Genomic DNA, 24175 nt, shown 5'->3' on the forward strand with positions numbered 1-24175 from the left:
AACCCTAGGGAATTCCCTGATGGTCCAGTGGTTAAGAATCTACCTTCCAATGCAGGGGACATGGGTTCAATCTCTGCTTGGGGAACTAAGATCCCACTGCCACTGGAGAGAAGCCGCCACACCACAACAAAGACAGCACAGCCAAAAAAAAGAATGAACCCAAAGGTAAATTCTGGACTTTGGGTAATGATGATGCATCACTGTAGGCTAATCCTTGGTGAAAATTTTTACCATTCTGGGGAGTGATGTTGTTTGTGGAGTGGGTTATGTATGCGTGGGGGCAGTGAGTACATGTGAAATCTCTGTATCTCCCTCTTAGTTTTGTCGTAAACCTAAAACTCTTCTTGAAAAATAGTTTTTAATAACATTCATGGGCTAAAGTCCCAAGAGTTCTTGGAGAGAAGAGCAGAAGTACCAACATGCTATCTTGACACATGGGGGTTGTAACAGCTAGATGAGGTTGCTCAGGGGTCTTTTTCTTTGATTCCCACTTTAAGTTATTAATGAAACTCCAACCTCCAAGTAAATATGCCATTGCCATCAGTTGGCTTTGCCCCAACTATGCAGTTCCTAATACCAAGCACATGTATCCTGGGTTGTCTACACTATTTGGTACTTTATTTCTTTGCTCACAATAATCCTTTTCTATGAATAAATTTCATCACTGAATTAGCAACAACATCAAACCTCCAAAACATGTAAATCCAGAGCCAAAGCTTACAGGCTGGAAAAAATAAAGGTTCTCATGTGAACCAAGTATTGACCAAAAAAAAAAATTAATGCCCAGCATTAAAAACACCTGCTTTGTTTGTGCACTTAGAACATCAATTTGTGTTGCTCTCTCAAAAGGCCTTCTAAGTGACCAGTAACAGCACAAGTGCACAGTGCAAGGCTGAGGGAAAGAATTTCACTGCAAACATAAGCAAACAGCAAATGTCACATGAATTACCAGTGTTCAGAGGAGAAATTCCACCTGTGTCTGTAAAGGTTGATCTCCCTCTTCCTGTTCTCAGGGTATGTTAAGAATTTAATGATTCATAGATTATAGCCTGCCACGGAGCCTTGGCCTTGAATTTTAGGATGTTTCACAAGGACCAAAAAAAAAAAAAAAACAAACTCACCTTCCACTAAATAACTTCCAATGACAATTATGTCTATAGGTTCCCTGCCTGGCAAGTGAGAGTCGCCCTCCATCCCCCTCCCCCCCAAAAAATCGGTCCAACTGGGAAAGAATATTTAAGAATAGTAGTGTTAGTTGCTCTGTCGCGTCCGACTCTTTGCGATCCCATGGATTGTAGCCCGCCAGGCTCCTCTGTCCATGGGATTCTCCAGGCAAGAATACTGGAGTGGGTTGCCATTCCCTTCTCCAAAGGATCTTCCTGACCCAGGGATCAAACCCAGGTCTCCTGCGTTGCAGGCAGATTCTTTACCATTTGAGCTATAGGGAAGATCCTATATTTAAGAATATTTCTGTTCGTATCTTGGCAAGACGTGCCAAACGTAGTCAAGGTGGGTGATTGTTCAAAATGTCAAAGTTTTTGCAGTTTGAATAATAGACCTATTTATTAAACAACTAGCAGGGTTCACAATTGAGGCTTCTTCAAATATGTGCCCAAAGGGTTCTGCAAAGCATCAGCAGTAATAAGCACATGAGGGGAGGGAGTTGTAGACTCGCTAGGCTGAGTCACTATCACGTTTTTTTCTTCGCAACTTCCAAAGAGAACTGCATTTGTATTTCAAGGTTTCCATTTGGGTCAGCCGTGAACAAATAAGAATAGGGGGGGCAGAGACAGACAGGCCACCTGGAACGTGAGCTGGGAGCCTGATAAGAGTTTCTCCTGTTGAGCCATCTGGTGTGTCCTGGCACTTGTCATCCAAATTATTGTTCTCCTCAACAAATTTAGCTTCCCCCAGACAGTTCAGCTTAAATGAGCTCATACTGTCTATCTGACACTTGTCAAAAGAAGAGTGAAAGATTTCTCTAAGCCCTGATTGAAGGAGAAAGGGAGGCAGAGAGAGAGAGTAAGCAAGTCAGCAGGAGCGAGAAGAGGGCAAGGAAATGGGATAGGAGCAGAGCAGGAGAGCAGAAAAGGAGCTCTTCCTTGAAGAGCCAGAGCATTTTTATCTTCACCTATAAATCTCATGCTAGAAGGTGGGAAAAGAAGAAAAAGGGCCACTTCCAATTGTATTTGTTAAGGCAAATATGATTGAACACACAAAATAGGAAAACAGTACAAACTACCATCACACTCATCTAGTGTCATTTTTCTTTCGGGGTCTGACTGTGGTGTGGGGTTTTGTTTTTAGTTATGAAAGAAGAGAAGGCAGTGGAGAAGTCTGATCTGCTCGGGACAGCATGGCCAGCGCTCCTTTCCATCCCAGCTGGAACAGGATTCAGTAACAGGCAAGGGCAAGTGGAGGAGTGATTCATTACCTATTTCTTGATTTTGAGCTTTGCGTATCTACAGATCTGCTTTTTTTTTTTTTCCTCCCCAGGTCTTGGGGAGCTGCCAATATGTGCAAAAGGGATGATGGTAATGGACTGAAGCTGCCATAGGCAAAGCTCTGGAAGCAGAGATATAACCAGTTGCCAGGAGGGTACAGCTTGTGCCTCTGCCTTTTAGTCTGGCAGGTAACAGGGAATCTCATTTAGGAGCCACAAGAAGGTACTAAATAAAGAGAAGTAGGAGGGGCAAAAGGAAGAGCCTCACAGCAATATGAGCAAAGATGTCTTTCAAAATCTACCTTCCAAAGGAAAAAGGCCCAGGACTGCAGAAGCCTCTTCACTATTTTTAATGCTGTTGTTCGTACATTTGTTGGCAATTTTCCTCCTTTCATTCTCTCGACCCAATCTTCTCAACTGGAACACATCACTTGATCTCATTTTCACTTTTACCAAAGTGATCTTACAAAAATTCTTATCGATACATTACTTTCTCTATTTCCAGTTTGGTTACATCAACACTGTCAGTTCTTAAGCTGGCAAACAACACTGTCAGTTCTTAAGCTGGTAAACAGATGATCAAAGAAATTTTCTTCAAAATGTCCTAGGATACAATCTTGACCAAGTTACTCAAATGTAAAATAAGTCTCAAGTCCCCTGCAACCCAAGCGTTCAGCTGAGATTTAATATAAAGTACTAGAGTTGACTCATTGGAAAACACCCTGATGCTGGGAGGGATTGGAGGCAGGAGGAGAAGGGGACAACAGAGGATGAGATGGCTGGATGGCATCACCGACTCGATGGGCGTGAGTTTGAGTAAACTCCGGGAGTTGGTGATGGACAGGGAGGCCTGGCGTGCTGCGATTCATGGGGTCGCAAAGAGTCGGACACGACTGAGTGACTGAACTGAACTGAACTCAATGCTTAAAAGCTGTTGAATATATGTTAGCTCATTTCCTTTCCCCACTTTGAATTAAGAGATTCCTAGGACTTGTAGCAGAAAAATCCACATCAGTAATAGGCAGTATTTGGACATACATTCATGAACTTAAGTTTTTTCTCAGAGGAATAAATCCAGTTAAAAATCGGTATACTTTTACAATGCCTATTTGGGCTATTTATGAGCCTCAGAGTCCCTTGTAACAATTATTCCAAAGGAGCAGTATTTTAAATTCACTGTGGTGTTATGGATACAGCTGATGCTAAGCAACATAAGGCACGTAAGCAATGAAGATCTATTTCACAGCTTCTTTCCTTAGGAAGGGAACAGATGAGATTTTGTCAGCCTCGCCTCCCTGGAGATTAAAAACGAAACCCCAGAGGAAGACCAGGTAGCTGACGTATAGTCTCTTCTCCCACGGAGGGAAGAAAACACAAAGTCCGTGGAAAGCTTACTTCCTCACCAGGTGAGTTTCCATTTTCTGTGACAGTGTTCCTGATATAGTGAACTTTGCTGACAGTCCTATCAAAATGGGCAAGGCAACCCTATTATGTGGCATTTTAGAAGCACACTGTGCATGCTAACTCTTAAAAATATCCATTGGGGTGGGGGGAGGAGTCCCACAGAGATTAAATCAATGCATGTCTAAGTTAATTGACTCAATCCTGGGAGGCTGCGTATAGCTGATAGAGATCTACCCATGGAGACATGAGAGAAAAGAAACATGTGATCAGGAGCTAAAAGGCACATTGTCCCTGTTCTACCATAGCTGAGTGACCTTCAGCCCCAAGGTCACTACTCCTCATCTCTAAAATGAAGGGGTGACCTTCAGCCCCAAGGTCACTACTCCTCATCTCTAAAATGAAGGGGTGACCTTCAGCCCCAAGGTTACTGCTCCTTATCTCTAAAATGAAGGGGTGACCTTCAGCCCCAAGGTCAGTACTCAACTCTAAAATGAAGGGGTGGAGTAGACATTCTCTCAGGGCTCATCCAGCTCTCATCCAGCTCTACCATTTTGAAATCTAGGTCCTAAAAGGGAAATGGAGTAGAAATAGGAAGAAGTTGCTTATAAAGAATTGCAAGTGCCAAACCACCAAAAACTGAAAAGACCACTAAAACACACACAGAAATGAAGAAGAGGAGGAGGAGGAGGAAGGTGAGCATGGTGTTACCAGCTCTATCTGTGGAGGCCTCACTAGGAGCCCAGCTCAGGTCCACGGACTTTACAGTATTAACTCTCCTAATACACTCTGACTCCATTTCTGTCATACCTCCCATCATGTTAGACAACATCAGAATGAATCTAGATATTCTGAGGAAGTTGACTGGGGATGCATCTACAGGATTCACAGTCATAATCTCCAGCTGGTATGAGAGAGGCTCCCAGGACTACTGGTGTCCTAATACAAATGGGCGGGGCCAGAGGTCACGTAGTGCTGAGGACGGATCCTGCCACACCTGGAGATGAAAGCATGGAGCGAGTGGCAGAGGTTCAGAAGCTGGTCATTCAAAACTCCTTCCAACTACCAGGTGTGGAAAACTGCAGCTGAAGGATTCCATTCCCACGGGCGCCTATGTAAAATGGAAAGTCTCACTTGTCAAGAACAGATTCTGTAATTCAGGGTATGCTATTATGAAGACACCTCCTAATTTTATATTTTAATTTTCTTTTTCAAGCAAGTCATGTAACATGCAATCTGTCAGAAACCCTATGTTCATAGGGCACAAGCCTATGGTTGTACTGCAAACAGTGAGTGCGCTGATGTATGAAGTCACACGTTTTATTTGAGTCAACAGATCAAATAGCATGTTAGCATATATAACATCTCTGTTCTAACCAGTCTGGCAATAAATACCAGAAAAAAAGACATACAAAAGCCATGATTTACTGAGAGAAAGAGATGTGCTTCAAGTATTCATGATGAATAGTCTCTTAGATTATTTAATAATACAAATAATGAAGGATAAATCACCTGAGAAAAACACTGACATTTCTTATTGATCTGACACAAAATAGTGAAAAATATAAAGGTAGCAGAAAGTCATAACATGTACCCAAAGACTGCTGTCAATTCATTGTCACTATACACAAGAGCATCTGTAATGTCCTTAAACTCACATGTGAAAATAACTTGATAGCAACTTTCTGAAATCTGACAGCCTTAAAAATGCATATGATATTGCAAACAAAAATCTGTCAAGCTGAAATAAACTTTCCCAAACTATCACTAATAAAATCTAAATTTCAACTATGGTAAAGAAAAAACTGAATTTTATTTTTATTCTCTCTATAGAAAATATAAAGACCAATCAGACTATGCAAGAGAAAAAACAGAGGAAAAATAAAGAAGCTTGACAGGTAGTTTTTTTAAAAAAAATATTATTTTTGAATTTTGTAATGTTTATAGTATTTGGCAGATTTCTTAAATTTGTAACTTGCTACAATTTGCTATTCTAACTAAGTAAATATTGATTTTATATCTAAATTTGATTTTGTGATTTCGTATACTTTTTCTTAAAGAGACCCTCAAATTATATAAGTGCCTAGCCCTACAAAACTTGGGTCCTTCCTGGCCTGGAATATAAAAGACACCTGATGAATGTTTATTGAATGAATCAAGATGGTAAATGTCAAAAATTAAATTTTTTCTCTTAGATGTCAAATATTTAATTTTTAGAGGAGCAACCAGTGCAGAAACAGACGTTCATTGAGCTATTAAACTATTACCCGCTGACTCATTGGCCAAGGTTGGCCACCCCTTCACAACCACCGATGACGTGGGGAAGATGCAGTGGGTGGATAATTTCCAGTTTTCTGTAGTCCACCACAGACACTAGGTAAACTCCTCCCAAACAGGCATCCGCACAGGCCTCTGCAAACCCACACTGAGACACATTTCTCCCGGAAAGAATTCTTTGGGAACACACTCTTCAACATCAGCACGACACAGCAAAAAAGAGAAGAGAAAAGATTAAAACAAAACAAAACAAAACAAAACTCTGGAGAAGCAATCTCTGGATCTGAGATCTTTGCTTATTTTAATAATTAACAGCAATTATGGATGGGGTGAGGATCTTCATTCACATATGGTACACACTGGTAATGATAAACTCTAAAAATATTTCCAGGGCCATTGCTCCTGAGTGCATGCTGTTAATGACAAAGTTCAGAGGAAATGGGTGGTATTGATTACACCCTGCTAATTAGCTGACTACCTCGGATAGTTTGGGTTCCTTTGGATTAAAAAAAAAAAAATTGTGATTTCCTGTCAATGTTTCCAATATTCAAGCTTATCATAAAATATTAGCTTTGACACTTAAGGGCTTTGAAATTGTTGATGCTTTTTCAACAAGAATGACAGTAATAAATTTTAATACATTCCTTTTAAAAAATCCATGAAGTGATAATCAGAAACAATAATAAGAGTGAAAGCTCTTCTTTACAAAAAAGTGCCAGCTAAAAAATGTACATAATAGGAATCACTGAATTAGGAATACATTTGTAACTGGCAATGTAATATCTGATGCATGCAAGGAGCATCAACATATGCTAAATTTTCATTGGATGAAATTTTAATGGAGAATATAAAATTCACAAAGTCCCAAAGCATCTCCCCATAATTACAATGTATTTATTTACCCTACAAAGCAGAACCTCTCTAACAAAGAAATCCAGAGATACTGCCTTAGACAAGTGATCAAACTTAGCCTCACTATTAAGGAAAACTGGTATTACTCATTTCCTTATATAATGCAATAGGAGGGACACAACATCATCCATTTAGAATTCTTGCCGAAAATATTTAATTTGAATTTAATGGGAAATAACTAACTCCAAACTGAGGGACACTTTGCAAAACAACTGCCCTTATCCTCAAATATGTCAAAATAATAAAATATTAAAAAGACTAGGGAACAATTCCAGATTTAAGGAGACTAAAGATACATGAAACTTACATGTAATGTCATATCCTTTACCGGGTTCTAGAACTTTTTAGAAAGCAGGGACATTAATTATTGAGAGTTGGGGATAACTGGAGATCTGAATGTCAATGGAATTTACATTATATAACATTTATACAACCATGTTAAATTTCCTAATTTAACATACTAATTTAACAATACTGCCTTATGTTAGAGAAGGTCCTAGATCTTATGAAGTACATGCTCATATATTTATGATTTTAATGCTCTGTGGCTGTACCTACCTCATTTTAAATTGATTAAAAGGTGAAAGAGAACAAGTGTGGTAAAAATTACATAATGAATGTAGGTGAAGGGTGTATGAGTGGACACAGAAAGCAACTAAAAAACTTGATAAGTTAAAATCCATCAACATTTAAAACTTCTCATCAAGAGGCACTGTTTAGGATAAAAACAAAACTACAGGTAAGACACCAACTGAGAGAAAATATCTGCAAAACATATATCTGATAGTGGACTTTCATCTAGGATATAGAGAGAATTCCTATTACTGAATAATTTAAAAACGACCCAGTTATAAAATAGAGAAAAGACTTGAGCAGACTATTCACAAAGGAAGATTTGGAAATGGCCAACCAATATGTGAATGTGTGTTCAACACCATTAGTTAGCAGGGAAAATGGCTAAAATTAAACAGAATGAAAACACCATTTTTCAGTGAGAAAGTGGAGTAGGCTGAACTCTTACATGTGGCAGGTGGCAACACGACAGGTACCATCTCTTCAGGAAAAAGTCCAGCAATTTCTTACAAAGGGTATATGAGTCATCTAATAGTCTTTCAATTTTACCACAGACTGATATTTTACCAAAAAACAAAGTTGGGGAAAAACATCTATGATGCTTTAGAATGTGACTTCAGAAAATAGACATGAGTCAGTATATATCCATTTATAGTTGGTTCTCCATTCTTTTTATCTTAGATAAATAGTAACTGTGAAAAAGTGAAAGTGTTAGTCACTTAGTTGTGTCCGACTCTTTGCAACCCTATGAACTATAGCCCACTAGGCTCCTCTGTCCATGGGATTCTCCAAGCAAGAATACTGGAGTGGGTTGCCATTCCCTTCTCAGGGGATCTTCCCGACTCAGGGATCGAACCCGGGTCTCCCACATTGCAGGCAGATTCTTTATCATCTGAGCCACCAGAGAAGTCCAAAAGACATATCCCAGGAGTCGGTTCCACTGGGGATGGATCCCAGGACCTTCTGTGTAAAGAGCAGGTGTGCTAACCACAACCTGAATCAATAAATAGTTCTTGAGTAACTGTCATGTGCCAATAATGTGTACTGACAGTATAATGATATACAAGAGAGATGTAGTCCTGTCCTTGTGGAATTTATATTCCCATAGAGAAACACATACTGAACAAGTAGAGAGAAACAGAGAGAGTTACCAAGTTGATCAGGGGTCTGATCCCTGGCCACTGATATGAGTCGCTTTATCGCTGGTCTGGCCACTGATCACTGGTCTGACTCACGGTATCTTTGGCACTATGTGCGGGGATGGTGTGGAGCACTGAAAGTCAGGTCAAAGGGGGTGAAGAGAGAACAGAGTTTTAAGCCAAAGGCTGAGGGAGACTACAAAAGTGGGCTCCTGAAATCAGGAGATAAACAGAACCAAGGTCTTTGGTGCCTACACCAAGGAGAGTTCTGGAGTTGCTGCTTTTTTAAGGTGTTTCAGTTCATATCAACCCACCTGCTTCATGCTGTCCTTATCCAAGGAAGATAATGATGATGATGATAACCATGACAAAGATAAGATGTCAGGTACAAAATTCACTGATTGCTTCTCATGTGTCAAAGTCTCTATATTGAATGCTTGATCCAATACAGTTCTCTTAACAACTCTATAAGATAGAGTATTCTCACCATGTTACAGATGAGCAGAGAGGTTCTCACATTAAACCGTGTATGTAAATTCACACAACCTCTAAATGGCTAAACATGCATTTGAATCTAGGTCTGTCTGATCCCAATCCCACTCTCTGTATTGTCACTTTGTTCATCTCCAGTCCTTGTGGTGGGCTTCTCTGGTGGCACCAGTGGTAAAGAATCCATCTACCAGTGCAGGAGACATAAGAGATGCGGGTTCGATCCCTGGGTGGGGAAGATCCCCTGGAGAAGGAAATGGCAACCCACTCCAGTATTCTTGCCTGGGAAGTCCCATGGACAGAGGAGCCTGGTGGGCTATAGTTCATCGGACTGTATTGGCAAAAAGTCGGACATGACCGAAGTGACCTAACACCCACACACAGTCCTCCTGATCAGTACTTTCTCCAGGGGGCTAGAGATGCCAAAGGGTCCTTTGGATTCAAGAGGACTTTTAGAACAGTCTTCAGCTTTGATGTGAGAAAGGGAACAAAAGCGCAGGCAATAGTAAAAAGCAGACTTGAGGCTACTGGGGATTATTTTGGTTCATATGCTACACTGGACATTTTTCAAAGGGCACTGTATAAGCAAACAACATTGTCATAATCCTGAAACCCGAATTCAAAATGCATTAATTTCTTTTTACCACTAGGGATTCAGAGAAACATGCCATGGTGATACGGTTCTTAAGCTTATGCTTTCGGTAATCAGAAAGCTGGAAAAGAGAAGATGAACATTTACAAATATTTTAAAATTATGAATGCAAAATATCAGCCAAGAATAAATCTTTATATCAAGGTTACAAGCAGATGAAAAATGACAGTCCGTACTGGGAATGCAAACAGACCATTAATTATAGCAGCCTCACAAAGCACCCAAGTAAGAGCAGTTTGCAATTCTTTACCAAAATTTACATAACTGTATAGTCTCCTTTCAGATTCTAGAGATTCTATTTTTGATAAGTAGCAATTCAGAAGGTTAGCTACCTCATCTCTATTATTATTCCACTTTTATGAATATGAAATGGTGACACCTTGAATTTACATGTTAGCAAACCTAATAGGCTGCCTCTAACACTTTTTATTCATTCATTTCAGCAATATTGTGTGCCAGGCATTGTGCCCAGCCCTGAAGACACTGAGATGAATGAGACACAGAGTATGTCCCCAGCAGAACTTCCAATCCAGAAAGAGAAACAGACTAGTAAACACACAACCCTAACAGAGTTTGAACAAACTAAACAGATTGAGATCAAAATGGCAATACAATGTTAGGCGTTGTCTCCCAACCAGATAGCAGCAATTACAACAGTGATGTTAAGTAAATAAAGTTCTTTCTCTCTCTTCCCTCTCTCTTTCCTACCTGTCTTCCTTCCTTCCTTCTCTTCTCTTTCTTCTTCCGTCCCTTCCTCGCTCCATGTTTCCTTCCCTTCCTTTTTTATTCAGTGAGTATATCCACTCATTACTTAGCAAAATTATATAATAATAGTACATTACATGTATGCAAAACTTATTTTGTGTCAGGCAATAACAGAATTTCATATAAACCTCACAAAATGCTCGGAAGAAGGTACAATTTTCCCCACTATACAGATGAAACTAAGGTTCAGAGAGTTACCCAGTATGCCAAGGTCACACCCTGTCAAGAGACTGAATAAAGACCCAGGCACTGTGACTCCAGAACTGGGGCTGGAGTACTCTAGAGAGTACGCCGCCTGAGTCAACCTGTTACCAGATAATAGGCCTGCCTGTCACACTACCTGAAGCAGTAATAAGAACTCAGTGATTAAAGGACATTTTGGAATTTCTAGCAAAGGTTTTCTAAACAAAGGATCTGCCTTTCAAAAATCAGAGACATGAAAAAAAAAAGGATGATGAGAAGAAAAAAAATGCAGTGTTCAGTGTGGGCCTTCTCTGGTTTCCCCCTTGGGAGCACTGCAGCCCTCCACCTGCATTCTGCTTGATTACCCTGCATCTGTTAGGGGCCTCAGAGTGAACTGAGCAAAAACAAAAGCAGGAAGAAAAAGCGCCTACTAATTGAGGTTGGTCCAGCTGTACCATTTGAGTCAGGGTGATACTCTCTTTATTTTGTAATCACCAGTGGCACATATGCCCCCTAAGTTGCAAAAATATTTCAAAACAACTTAAATCAAGCTTGATAGTTAATTATGCTAAGGTCATGCCGAAGAAGCAAACCACCAGGACATCAAAAATCCAAGACAGTCTAAGTGCAAAGTAGCAGCATTAATTTTTCTCCCATTAAAAAACAAAGGGAGGGGGACAAGCTTCTTTACTCTCTTGAGGATAAACTGGCTTTTAATAATCATCTGAAATAGACCTCTTAAGACATTTCACCTCTGCTCTGAATGTTTGAAACTGGTCCTCTGACTACAAAAATGTTCATGTTAAATCTCATCAAGATGCTTTCTTAAGATGAAGAATGTTTTATAAATTGTAAAGGTTTTAATCAGAACCCTCTTTGAAGCTATTAAATGCTACAATGTAGCCCGACCATTGCTTCAATTATGCCACTTATCGACTCTGTATTAATTAAGTATCATTATAGGCACTGATTTATATACTTCCTCACAGCTCTCTCGCCAGATGGTCCAACATTCTCTCTGACACTCCATAAACATCACCTGGATTCACTCATATTTCTCTCCAGCTGAATGTTTAATCAGCTCTTAGTCATCTTCAAATTGGATTGCTTCTCTTCCTCCTCCTCTTCACTATACTCTATCAATACAGTACACAAATGCCAAGTGATATAAAACATAAACCAGTGGTAGTTACAAAGCCAAGTTCTATTATCAGCTCATTCGCACCTCAATGAATTCTTCCCCAGTATGATGATACACTTCTCACAATAAAGTGAAAGAAGAGACTTTTTGCTTCCTTAGCTGATTAAAACTTATAGTCTGTGTTCAATTATCTGGGGCAATGGAGAAAATAACTAGGAAAAAAAAAATGTATATCTGGCAATGGGAGTACAATAGACGATTTGGCCTCAGCAGAGTTCCTTTCTCAATTATACTTTGCTTGGTCTAACATAAAAATTATTTTGCATTCTTGAGCTCACACATTGAGAGAGCAGGAGGCAGAAGTCCCAAGGTATACCGCACTGCAAGGAAGCCAGCCTAGAATTTTAAACTGCCCTGGGTGATCCAAAAAGTAGATAAGAGAGAAATGGAAATGCTTAACTGTTTTTCTTACAAAATATAGAAACCAGATTAATGGGGCAATCTCACAGCCACTTCAAGTTCAAAAGGTCTAGAAACCATTGGTTGTGTTGCCTCTCTATGGTCCCGTCTCTCATCATTCTTCAGTCCCCAAGCTGGGTGAAGGGAAACGGAAACTGAGGCAGACCAGAGAAGGCACAGGCCATCAACCAAAAGGACTTGGTGCTAACCCACGACACTGCAGTTTACCTTACAGAAATACAAGATGTCACCTCCACAAACCCCTATTTTTACATAAAACTCATGACTTTAAAATATTGGGCTGGACTGAATGCAGATTCAACCTTTGGTTTTCAAACCTTGACTTACTGTTGACTTTGACTCCTCGTCTTTCCTCCTTTCAAATGAAACCCGTCCTTAAGTTTTGATTTTTTTTCATTACCCTTCTGTATGATCAGGCCACTCAAGATGGCTGTTCTCTTGCTCTCGGTACATCCCCTGCTCAACCAGTCCCTGCTTCACCAACATGCACCCTCATGACTATCTAACTCTCTTAATCATAAGGCTTAATTGGAGTCGCGCTTGCCTACGTTTGCCTCCTGCCCCACTGGTGGTTTCTCCGATACCCGATGAGCCAACCTGACGTCCCTTCCCCACCCTCCTCCACCCCAAGAAGCAAACACTGCTACCACACCCTGCCTGCCATCGGCCGGGCACAGTGGGGCGTCACTCCAGGACTCTGCTTCCGAGCTGTGAGATCTTCTATCCAGTAAACTGCTGATGGCGCTGCTCCCTCGGGGCTCTTGCTTCAGCCTCACGGTTGGGCAGTCACACAGCCTGCCGGGTACAGCCCAGCACCCTTCTGCTGTCTCTTCCTCTCCATTCCCACCAACCATGTCCTCATTATGTCACATCTGCATTAGGAGATCAGTGTCCTTACATTCGCAAAGCACATCATCTACGCTCACCAAATTGATCTAAACAGTAGTTCCCAAACTTTAACATACCTCAGAATCACCTGGAGGGCTGTTTAAACCACATACCGCACCCCCAAGCATGTTTTAATTTAGTGGGTCTCAAGCGGAGCCTAACAATTTGCATATCAATAGCTCCCAGGTGAGGCTGATGATGCAGGGGATGACAGAGGACGAGATGGTTGGACGGCATCACGGACACGATGGACATGAGTTTGAGTAAACTCTGGGAGTTGGTGATGGACAGGGAGGCCTGGCGTGCTGCAGTCCATGGGGTCGCAAAGAGTAGGACACGACTGAGCAACTGAACTGAGGTTGATGAGGTTCCAGGGACCACACTTAGAGAAACAGTGCTCTAAAATGTCACCTCCAACTTTAACACAAACAATGATTCCCCATTTCCTCCACCTTAAACTTAAAACTCCTTAACCTGGTACTTTAGATTCTTCGTAAAGCTGGTCTCTTCCTCTCACCTCAAAATAACATTTCTCTGATCTCTCATGAAAGCCTGTTCCAGTCCAACTGGTCTACTTAGATATTACCCAATGCATCAAGCACTCCCACTTTCTTGCCTTGATCATGTATAGAAAGTCTCTCCAGCTCCCATCTCTTGTTCAAGTTCACCCTTTTCACTGAGTACCCAAAACCCACATTCTCAATGCAGCCAGCCCCCATCAGACCGCTGCTGCCTCTTCTAGACTTCTAGAGCATTAGCTCTCCAAGTTTCTGGTTGGATCTAAAGTGCACGGACTTTAGAGTCAGAGTCTCTCTGAGTATGACTCCTGGTTCTTTCACTAGCAGTGTAATTTGACTAGTTACATAGCCCTTCTGAACCTGTTTCTCCCTCCATAAAAGAGCAATAATAATACCTATTTCCACAGGTTGTGTAAAGAATTAATCAAAACAAAAATTTTAAGCCCTCTAAGAAATATAAACAAAATATGCTTAATAAATGTCAATTTCTTACCTTGGTCCCTTCTCCCAATCATGCATTTAGCACTAAATATAAAATATATTACACTAATCATACATTTTAAGCTAACTCTCCTCTCTTTTAGCCAGATAGAATATTTCTGAGGAACCAAAAACATGTCTAATTCATCTTAGCAACCCCAGTGCCTGACAACTTCTGAGCAACAGGTAAACTCTCAATAAACATTTACTAAAAAATATGATTAATTTGAGAAATAACATAAGGCAAGTGGTTTCATAGAGCAGATCTTCTCTGCAGAGCTTAAATCTCTTACAATCACTTTCATCCTAAAATATCTTCCTATGACAAGGCAAACTGTATTTTACACACAGGAAAACTAAAATAGATCTAATGAGAATCCCTATTAGATAGTCCCCACTTGATACTTAATACTGAACAAGAGAAAAGTCATTATAAAAGAGTCAACGAAGGAGAAATCTTCTCTTTGAAGTCAATTTGAACACAAAAACACAAATAATGGGAACACAGAGAAATAATGACAAAAAGCCCACAGATAACTCATGTAACCATGTGACCACTGTACTTCCAAAACGGCTGACACATATTGCTAACTCTGACAGACGTCAAGTCAAGATGTTGGTAAAACACATTGCCTGTCCTTTAGGACATTCTCTAATTTCTAAATCAAGCAGAAACAAATTACAGCTTCTATTCTGTTCTCCAGAGTTGCTGACTTCTACACTATTCCTAAACAGAATCCAGTATAACCCACTGGCATAGAGCTAAGGGTGACAGAAAAAAGATATAACCTGGCATATTGGCATCTGGATATTTTCCTCCAAATACAGAGCAAAGTGCCATAAAAGTTCAAGTTATTTTAAATTCACTATACAGAAGCTACACAGTTTGATCAGAGGGCACTAGGGATTGGGTCACCTGGTTTGTTGTAAGAGCAATCTGCCATAACTGGTCACATAAACTCAGACAAGTTGATTCCTCCAACAGTCATTTCCTGAGTGGCCACTATGTATCAAATATTATACAAGATGATGGGGATACCAAGGTAAAGTGTTTAATCCATGTTATCCTGGAACTTACAATCTAGTGTAGAGTCAGACAGTTGGAGAAGACTGTACAGTTGTTCACCAAACTTGTCCTCCTTTCACGGTGAGCACGAAGACAGACCAGATTTCCCAGCCTCCATATAACTGCATTGTGGACATAGAATGTGAGCAATGAGGTATGTCATACCCAGGCCTGACCACAGAAAGCCTTGCCTTTGATTATTGACTTTCTCTCTCCATCTTCTTATTTGCCAGTTGGATGCAAGGGACCCTGCCGAGGACTCTAATTTCTTAGAGGTGATGGAGCCACAAGATGGAAAGGAGCAAAAGGCCACCTGCTGAACACTCTCTTGGAACTATTATGTGAACAAGAAAGAAATTCCTATTGTGTTAAGTGGCTAAATTGTTTGTTACAACACTTGAAGTGAAAGTGAAAGTTGCTTAGTTGTCTCCGACTCTTAGCCACCCCATGGACTATACAGTCCATGGAATTCTCCAGGCCAGAATACTGGAGTGGGTAGCCTTTCCCTTCTCCAGGGGATTTTCCCAACCCAGGGATCAAACCCAGGTCTCCTAGCATTGCAGGCGGATTCTTTACCAGCTGAGCCATGAGGGAAGCCCGAGAATACTGGAGTGCGTGGCCTATCCCTTCTCCAGGGGATCTTTCCAACCCAGGAATAGAACTGGGGACTCCTGGATTGCAGGCTGATTCTTTACCAACTGAACTATCAGGGAAGCCTTACAATACTTGATCTACCATACCAAAGCATGAACTCAAACTACCTCCAAGATAATATGATACAGAGTATGCATAGCTTGAAATGGGATACCCAAAAGAGGCAGCTCACCTGAGCTGAAGCAGGATACTGGGAAGGGCTCCTCAGAAGAAGTGCTTAAAATCAATCTTGAAGGACAGTGTGAGATAGTGAGAAAGGGAATAGAAGGTTGCAGAGGAGAAAGCATTGCAAAGTCATGAAACTTTGAGGAAATGGGCTGCACTGGGGAAGTCTTAGTGATTCCTGCCAATATGTATTTGCTAAAATGACAAAGAGCAGAACCTAGGAGATGTAGTAGCTACCAGAGATGATGGATAAGGGAAGATGAAAAAATAATCAAGAACCATTTAACTTTAGAAAGCAGAAGAGATGGCATCAAGATAGAAAATGCAGGAGAAAAATGTGAAAGAAAGAGTTCAATTTTGAAAAAGAAAGAAACTGAGATAGCTGTGGAACACCCAAAAGACGAATCGGCAGGTGGCTGGACGTGTGGCCCTAGAGTTCAGGCAGCGGCACGGACAGGGGAGGCGAGTTTGGGAAGGGCCACTGCACGGGTGCCGGCTGAAGCCAGAGGCAGGGTGGGACGGCTCAGGTAGAATGCTCACAGCGAGAAGCCAGAGAAACAGGGAAGGAAAGAGGAAGTGGGAAAGAGGGCAAGAAAAAGAATGTGAGAAAGAAGTCACAGATGCCAAATATTGTGGAAAAAGGAGTCAATAGTAAGAAATACTTCAGAGTGGTGAAATAAGAGGACAGCCTGAAAAATGTCCACTATATTCAATTAGGCAATTTGTGACCTTAGCAAGTTCCATTTCAGTATCAGGAAGAGCTAAGTTAAGATGGCCTGGAGAGTGAATGAGGGATAAAGAATTACAGACTGGAATACAGAATACTCTTTAAAGAAAACTGGTTTCTAAAAAACAATTCGCCCAAAGTGGAGAGAGAGTTTGTTTCACTTTGATTTTCATTTTTCAAGAAGCAAGACTTAAACATGTTAACATGTTGAATTCTCTGAGCTTTTATTTCTCTGTAAAATGGGGATTATAAGGCCTCTTCTTCTTGGTCCACTGGATTGTTGTCAGAACAAATAAGAAGAAAGATGACATATGTGAAAGAGTCTAAAGTTCTACATAAATAGCAATGTTGTTTTGTATTTACAAATGTTGACTACATAGAGTTATAAAAGTTAACAGGCCATTGAAATATGGCTGGCTATAAAATTAATGAAAAATTATAATCAGTCTAGATCTAGAAATATTAAGCAAAATGCCTTTTGAATACACACTACATGTTGGCAACCCCAAATCTTAGAGGCTAATGACACAGGCTAATTTTGCTGGACAAATTTCTTCTGGTGCATCTAGGTTACAGCCTGAGTTTCCAGATGTCTTTGTTATAACAGAAAAAAAAAAAAGGCCAGTGAACCCAAGCAAATTGCTGTGCATTAAATCATCTGGGAATTTTTTAGTCTTATGAGTAGTAGTTTTTAAATAAATGTTTCTGGCATTTACCCAGTTTCACAAAGCAACAGACTAGCCCCATAATTTAGGTCTCAGGACCAGCGAAACCACGGTGAATGGCCACAAGCTGCTGAGTATGTTATTTTAAGGAGTGACTGAAGTATTCTGGGAAGTGAGCTAGCCATCTCAGGACTTCCTGCCTGGGAAGACTAACCAACTGAAAGAATATGGCCCAATCACTATTTCACTAGTCACCAAACTTTTAAGGACTCTACAAAGAGCATTATTTTAAGCACTATGACATCAATGTAACTAGGTTTTCTCTCTTAAAACTTGTAACAAGTGGTTTTAGCATGCCCCAACTTCCTCCCCGGGAAGATATCTTATCCCTGTAAAAGAAAAATGTCCCTTTTTTTTTCTGTGCACTTTTGAACAACTCCTCTGACTGGGCTCTGATGTCTCCTCAGTTATTTTCAAGGACATAGGGTGCTAATTAATTGAGGTCAAGCAGCTGTGACTCTAGCGCCAAAGAACAATTGTGCAGAATACAGAAGTCTTCCTTTACAAAAGATACTAAGGATCTAGTCTTGAGACCCAAATAAACCCTATTTGCAATTACTTTTGCATGTTTCTTTTATCTTAAACAGACTGAGCTACAAGACTAAAATGGTTTCTTTTATCCATGTTTCTCAAATATTTTATCCTTGATATGTAACACTACCATATGTAGCTATTAAATTGGCCCAACGTCTCCAGGTCAGTTTTTAGAACTTTTATCCACTTCAATGCCAAATTTCCTCCTAGGGCTGAGGGTCAATAAAGCGCTTTGCAAATACCTCAATCAGAAATACAAAGAAAAAGACAAAGCTTCCATTGCCCTCAAAATATACCTTTATAGAAAATTGAGTATCTTTCATAAGTTTACCTCAATCTTAAAATAATTTTGTGAAAGTATTGTCGTTAATTATCACCAATTAATAGAGTAGAATCCTGAGGGCCAAAGAGTTTTAAGAATATTCCAAAGTGGTATGAGATTAATAGGTATAAACTACTATGCATAAAATAAAGAAGGAACAAGAATATATTGTATAGTACAGGGAATTATAGGCATTATCTTGTAATAACTTATGGAGTGTGATCTGCAAAAACACTGACTCATTTTACTGTACGTCTGAAACTAATACAATACTGTAAGTCAACTATACTTCAATTAAAAAAAGACCATTCCCAAGGCCTCTTAGCTCTTTAGAAGCAGAAGCAGGTCTATATCCAAGGTCCTCTGCTGCCTCAACACTTTCCACTACACCATAGATGGCCCCATCATGTTACCTACTTTATTTGTATTTCACTTCTCTAGCAACAATGGAAAAAAGCCTGGCTTCCTCTGAAGTCATTAGGAATCTTTGATGAAATGCAGACGTGAATTCAGTTCTCCCTCCAATGAAAATACATAAAACATACTGGTTATATAAGGAATGTTATGGGATCATCATGGATGTGGAAAACTTTTTAAAGGAATGCATAAATGATGCTTGGAATCCTGAAAAGGCCAAAGAAGATATTACAAACAAATGACTAAATGTGGAATGGGGAAAAATTCCATGAACAATCAGTATTTTCACTTGACTAGTTTGTTTTTATTTTGTAAGGGCTTCTCTTTGATGGAACACCCTGGTTTTTTAAAGCATTTCTAATGAACTCGATGACCAACCTGTAGATGGAGAAGGAAGCCACGGATCGAATGAGGGATGCCAAAGCCCCCACTTTGGCAGCTTCCACCGCCCCCTCCATGCGGTACTGCACTGCTGCGGAGTAGTTGGTATAAGGTTGATTGTAAACGACGATCTTCCCTTCTGCGTCTGGCCCTCTTCTCTGCAGTTCATCGAAAGAGGTCACCACTAGAACTTCCGCAGTAATGCCTACAAATAAAAGTCATGCAAGATTAACGCATGGTTTCCGATCAGCCAGGTTGAATTGGCACACAAAAGGTCACACATGCTCTATCCACTACATCTGGCAAACCGGTTTGCAAAGATCAAAGTTTCAGAGCCATTTGCTATGGGAGAAAGACTGTGGGGGTTAGCCAGTTTCCCAAGAAAGAGAAAAGGCATTCAAAACATTTAATATACGACTCATTAGATTTTTCAACTCGCTTGACCAGCTGCTATTAAATCACAAATTGCTTGCAAAGATGTCTTTTTTTGTCTCTTTCCCACCCTAACAGGTCATGAGTTTCACAAAATGACACTAATTATTTACTTAAAAAACACATTTTAGAAAGCTCCCCTTGGGATTAGTGAAACACATATTTATCTTTTCATAAAACTATTTTGATATGTGGCTAAACAACATTCATTGACATCATACAAAGGATGGTAGTTTATAAAAAATATATTCTCAGGAGCCAATGATTTTCATACTTCCAATTTTTAACAAATAGTTAATGTAACTTCTCCCAAGAGTAACAAAAAGTCAGCTTATTTTCTTTCCTTCTTTGTACTGAATCCTTTTAAAGAATGTGAAAACTGCCCATGTCTTGATTTATAGGACTTGTTCATTACCAAACATATCACTATTCTTCACCTAAAAATTCTGAAGATGCTATATAACTGTTCTATAATCCTCTTGTCTCATTTAGAAAGATGTGACATCTTTTTTCACACCACAAGTCTTGCCCAAATCTTCCTGATTAGGACAGGGTTTCACAGCTTCTGAGAAGTCATTCAAAAACTGCCAGACCACTGAGGATTCAATTTGATGGCACAGTTACAGTGACAAGAAAAAAAATATTTAGCAACAAAGGCCAGATGCAGTAGCTAAATATAACAATCTAAAGTAAAGAGGCAGGCGCCTACTGTTTTATAGCTTTAGCCAGGCAGTCATGAAATATGGCAGTAAAAAACCCAAGTATCAACATGGATTTGGCATATTTCTTTAATCTTGCAAACTAGAGAATCAAGTTCTTCTGGAAGTTTAACATGTCATTAAAATAGTAACTGTTACTTGGAAAATCCTTCTTAAATGCACTGCAGGTATGAGAGAATTCTTGCTTTCAACATGGGCCCCACCACAATGGACCCTTTGAACTGGCTGCTCTCCACTTCTGGTTCCACCATTCAGACTGAATCTGTACTATCACTTTAAAGTGATTGACTACAGATCTATAAGTATGTCTCCACCAATATTCAGAACTCAGAACTTAGTTCATAATCTAAGGAAAGCAATGTACAATTATGAAAAGTAAGGAAGCCACTAGCTTTTTCACATGATAAATACGTGTAAGAATACAAATAAAAGCTTGGCTAGACGGAGTTTCAGATTCATAACTTTTTGAAACCTGGAGTTACCTTGAAATTTGACTGGTGTTATTGTTGGCATGTCCCAGGAATTTTGTTGATGCTTTTCAGCTGTTCCTAATGAATAACAGATTCGATGGTCCACCCAAGGGGTGTCCCAGCAATGGGGTAATTTTGGCATCTGGATTGGAGCCACTAGAAATGAAGCCAAGTTTCTATAAATTTTCATTGGCCACTGCAAAATTAAAATCATACAAGGGGAGTGCTTCACTAGGGTCTACGGTTCAAGTTCTTTTAACAAATGTGAGTGACAGAGTTCTAATGAGCCAAAATCTAACCTAGACATCAGTTGCCAATGCAGGACACTAGAAACAGCTATAGGTCAAAATCTATCACCAAGAACTTGCAAGAAGTCTTCAAATTCATCTGTTTTCCTGAAAGCTTAGGGTCATCTCTGATTCCTCTGTCTCCTTCATCCTCCAGGTGCCATCAGTCCTCAAATACTGAGACTCTTGCTCCTTAAGTATTAACTGAAAGCAGGTCCTCTGCTCTGCCACGTTACACCTCTCACATCAGGCTCTGGTATCCTTCTGTTTGGACCATGAATTCCTCCTCCTTCACCTCACCACCACTACTGTCCCAGCCTCCAGCCCAGCTCCCTCAAATTTAACTTCCACAGAGCTGCCAGAGTGAAGGACTCGAACTGCTGAAAAGTCAGAGCAGCCTGTGTTCCCATCTCCCTGCCCCCTGCCCCTCTGCCGATTACCCGTCACTTCAAGGTAACAGTCAAAGCCTGTCTATCTCTATAGACACGGGCCCCCTTTTATTTCAAATTCGGTCAATGCTGAAGTTAAAAGTGCCCACTCTCACCACAGCAGCTCACTTCTCAGGGTCTTTGTTCACACTGTGGTACGTATGTCTTGTTGATCCCACTCTCCCAACTTTGTCGTGAGACTACACCTATTTATCCTTCAGATGCTGTTTAAGAATCACTCCCTCAAACTCTCTTCAATATTCTGCAACACCCTATATCGGGAAAGAATCTAAGAAAGAGTAGATGTATGAACATGTATGACTGACTTACTTTACCGTACACCTGAAACTAGCACAACATTGTAAATCAACTATTCAGCTCAGTCCAGATCAGTCACTCAGTCGTTTCTGACTCTTTGCGCCCCCACGGACTGCAGCACGCCAGGCCTCCCTGTCTGTCACCAACCGCCGGAGTTTACTCAAACTCATGTCCATTGAGTCGGTGATGCCATCCACCCATCTCATCCTCTGTCAACTATACTTCAATAAAAATAAACTTTAAATAAGAGATAGAAAAAAAAAGGACCATTACTCTAGGGGAGCACTCTCAAGGCCTCTGGCCTCTTCGTCCCATCCCTCTCCCGCGACCTCCAGGAAGGCTGGTTAGTGCACCACTCAACTCTTGACTTTCAGAGTCTCCAGGGCATACCCAGGCACTAGACAATGTTGTTGTTTAGTCGCTCAGTCGTGCCTGACTCTTCACAACCCCATGGACTGCAGCCCTCCAGGCTCCTCTGTCCATGGGATTTCCCTGGCAAGAATACTGTAGTGGGTTGCCCTTTCCTTCTCTGGGGGATCTTCTCAGCTCAGGGATCAAACCCAGGTCTCCTGCATTATCAAGGAGATTTTTTACCACTGAGCCACCAGGAATGCCTAAGAGACAATGAAACTTTGCTTATTTGTGATTGACAATACCCCCTGAACTGGGAACTCTTCAGGATCTGGGGCCACGTTTACTTTGGTTTGTATCTCCTCAGCCTAACATAGTGCTCAGTGTGTGTAGGCAGCCAGTCAATAAGCTTTCCTCAAATGGCACTGCTCCAAATAAGGGGCCATTGACTGGATCTAAAGCATTTCCATAGAAGCGCAATTTTATTTTTAAAGTTTGAGAGCACTTCTCCCACAATAACTCAGCAGTCTGACTCTGACCACCCAGAGCACAGCTGCACAACAATAACCAAGCAAAAAAGGCCTTGGGGCAGTCAGAACAGAAATATAAATCCCAAGTATAAAAACTCAGGCACTTGAACATAAGGAAGCTCTTCTGCTCTTAAAGCCTAGTTACCCTTATTTATATAAAATTCTAAATCTAGCGCTTAAACCTATGAACTATGAGAAACAATAAATCAGAAAGAAGAGATAAGTTTGGAAGCCGATAGCAGTACCACAGGAAAAAAAAGCAATGTCAGAGACAGGAGCATGAAACATAACGAATATGCACTTGCTGACATTTCTACAGTATCAGAAATGTTCTGTGTCTGGGCTAACACAGTGGCCATTAGACACATGTGGCTACCAGCACATTATTTACGTATTTACTTGGCTGCACCAGGTCTTAGCTGTGGCATGCAGGATTTTTGATCTACATTTTGACATGCAGGTTTTAGTTGCAGCATAGGAACTCTTAGCTGTGGTATGTGTGATCTAGTTCCCTGACCAGGGATCAAACCTGGCCCTCTGCATTGGGAGTGCAGAGTTTTAGCCACTGGACTACCAGCGGGGTCCCCCTGAACACTTTAAATGTGACTAATGTGACTCAGAAACTGAATTTTTAATGCCATTTCTTTTAATCAACTTATATTCAAATTTAGATAGCCACATGTAAATAGTGGCTACTATGTAGAATGCACAATCACCATAGGCTCAGCTATTATGTAGTCAGATGGCCAAAAGCGTCTCTGCTGGCCCCCGGGGGCCTTGCTTCAGGACAGGTCAGGAACAGACGTGGCCATCACGGCAGGGCCTCCTGCAGCAGCCTGTATTCAGTACCCACTGTTTGGGAAGTCAGGGTGTGTACAAAAATACTTAAGTAAGATTTTTGCTCAAAATGAATAAAATAAAACCAGGCCATCGGGAAAACCTCACTCTTCCATATTAGTTGTGTTTTGACACGTTACACAAAGGAAATCCTTCTGCTCTCCTACAAATCAGCAGGCTCCTATTCTTTTCTCTCCTCTCTGTTCCCTTCTTTTCATGCCCTCATTCTTGAAACTAGTATATGAAAACCTCAAACATAAAACCATTATCAGATATCCTGAACTCCATATTAATAATTGTAACCCACTCCCCAACCCCCATCTCTCTCTTCCAACTTAATTTTTCAATAGCAGTTGTCAGCTTCCAGCTGCTTCTACTACAGTATGCAAGCTCCATGGGGCGAGCGGGCCGGGGCTGGGGGTGGGGAGGTGGTGTGGAGGGGGGTAGAAATCCTTGTCTGCCTTATTCATT

At 40.7% G+C, this 24175-nt stretch overlaps 1 protein-coding gene across 3 annotated transcripts in view; it reads right to left on the minus strand.

Annotated features, from left to right (window-relative positions):
• Nucleotides 1-24175, minus strand: part of CPQ (carboxypeptidase Q) — a 526376-nt gene that overhangs the window by 331018 nt on the left and 171183 nt on the right. For all 3 annotated transcript variants that reach the window (XM_061123718.1, XM_061123716.1, XM_061123715.1), the window contains exon 3: nt 19330-19537. In XM_061123718.1, the coding sequence (XP_060979701.1) occupies nt 19330-19537 (208 nt within the window). The remainder of the gene's footprint in view (nt 1-19329; nt 19538-24175) is intronic.

This window comes from Dama dama, chromosome 21, assembly GCF_033118175.1.
Source record: "Dama dama isolate Ldn47 chromosome 21, ASM3311817v1, whole genome shotgun sequence".
In the NCBI taxonomy this organism is placed as follows: Eukaryota; Metazoa; Chordata; class Mammalia; order Artiodactyla; family Cervidae; genus Dama; species Dama dama.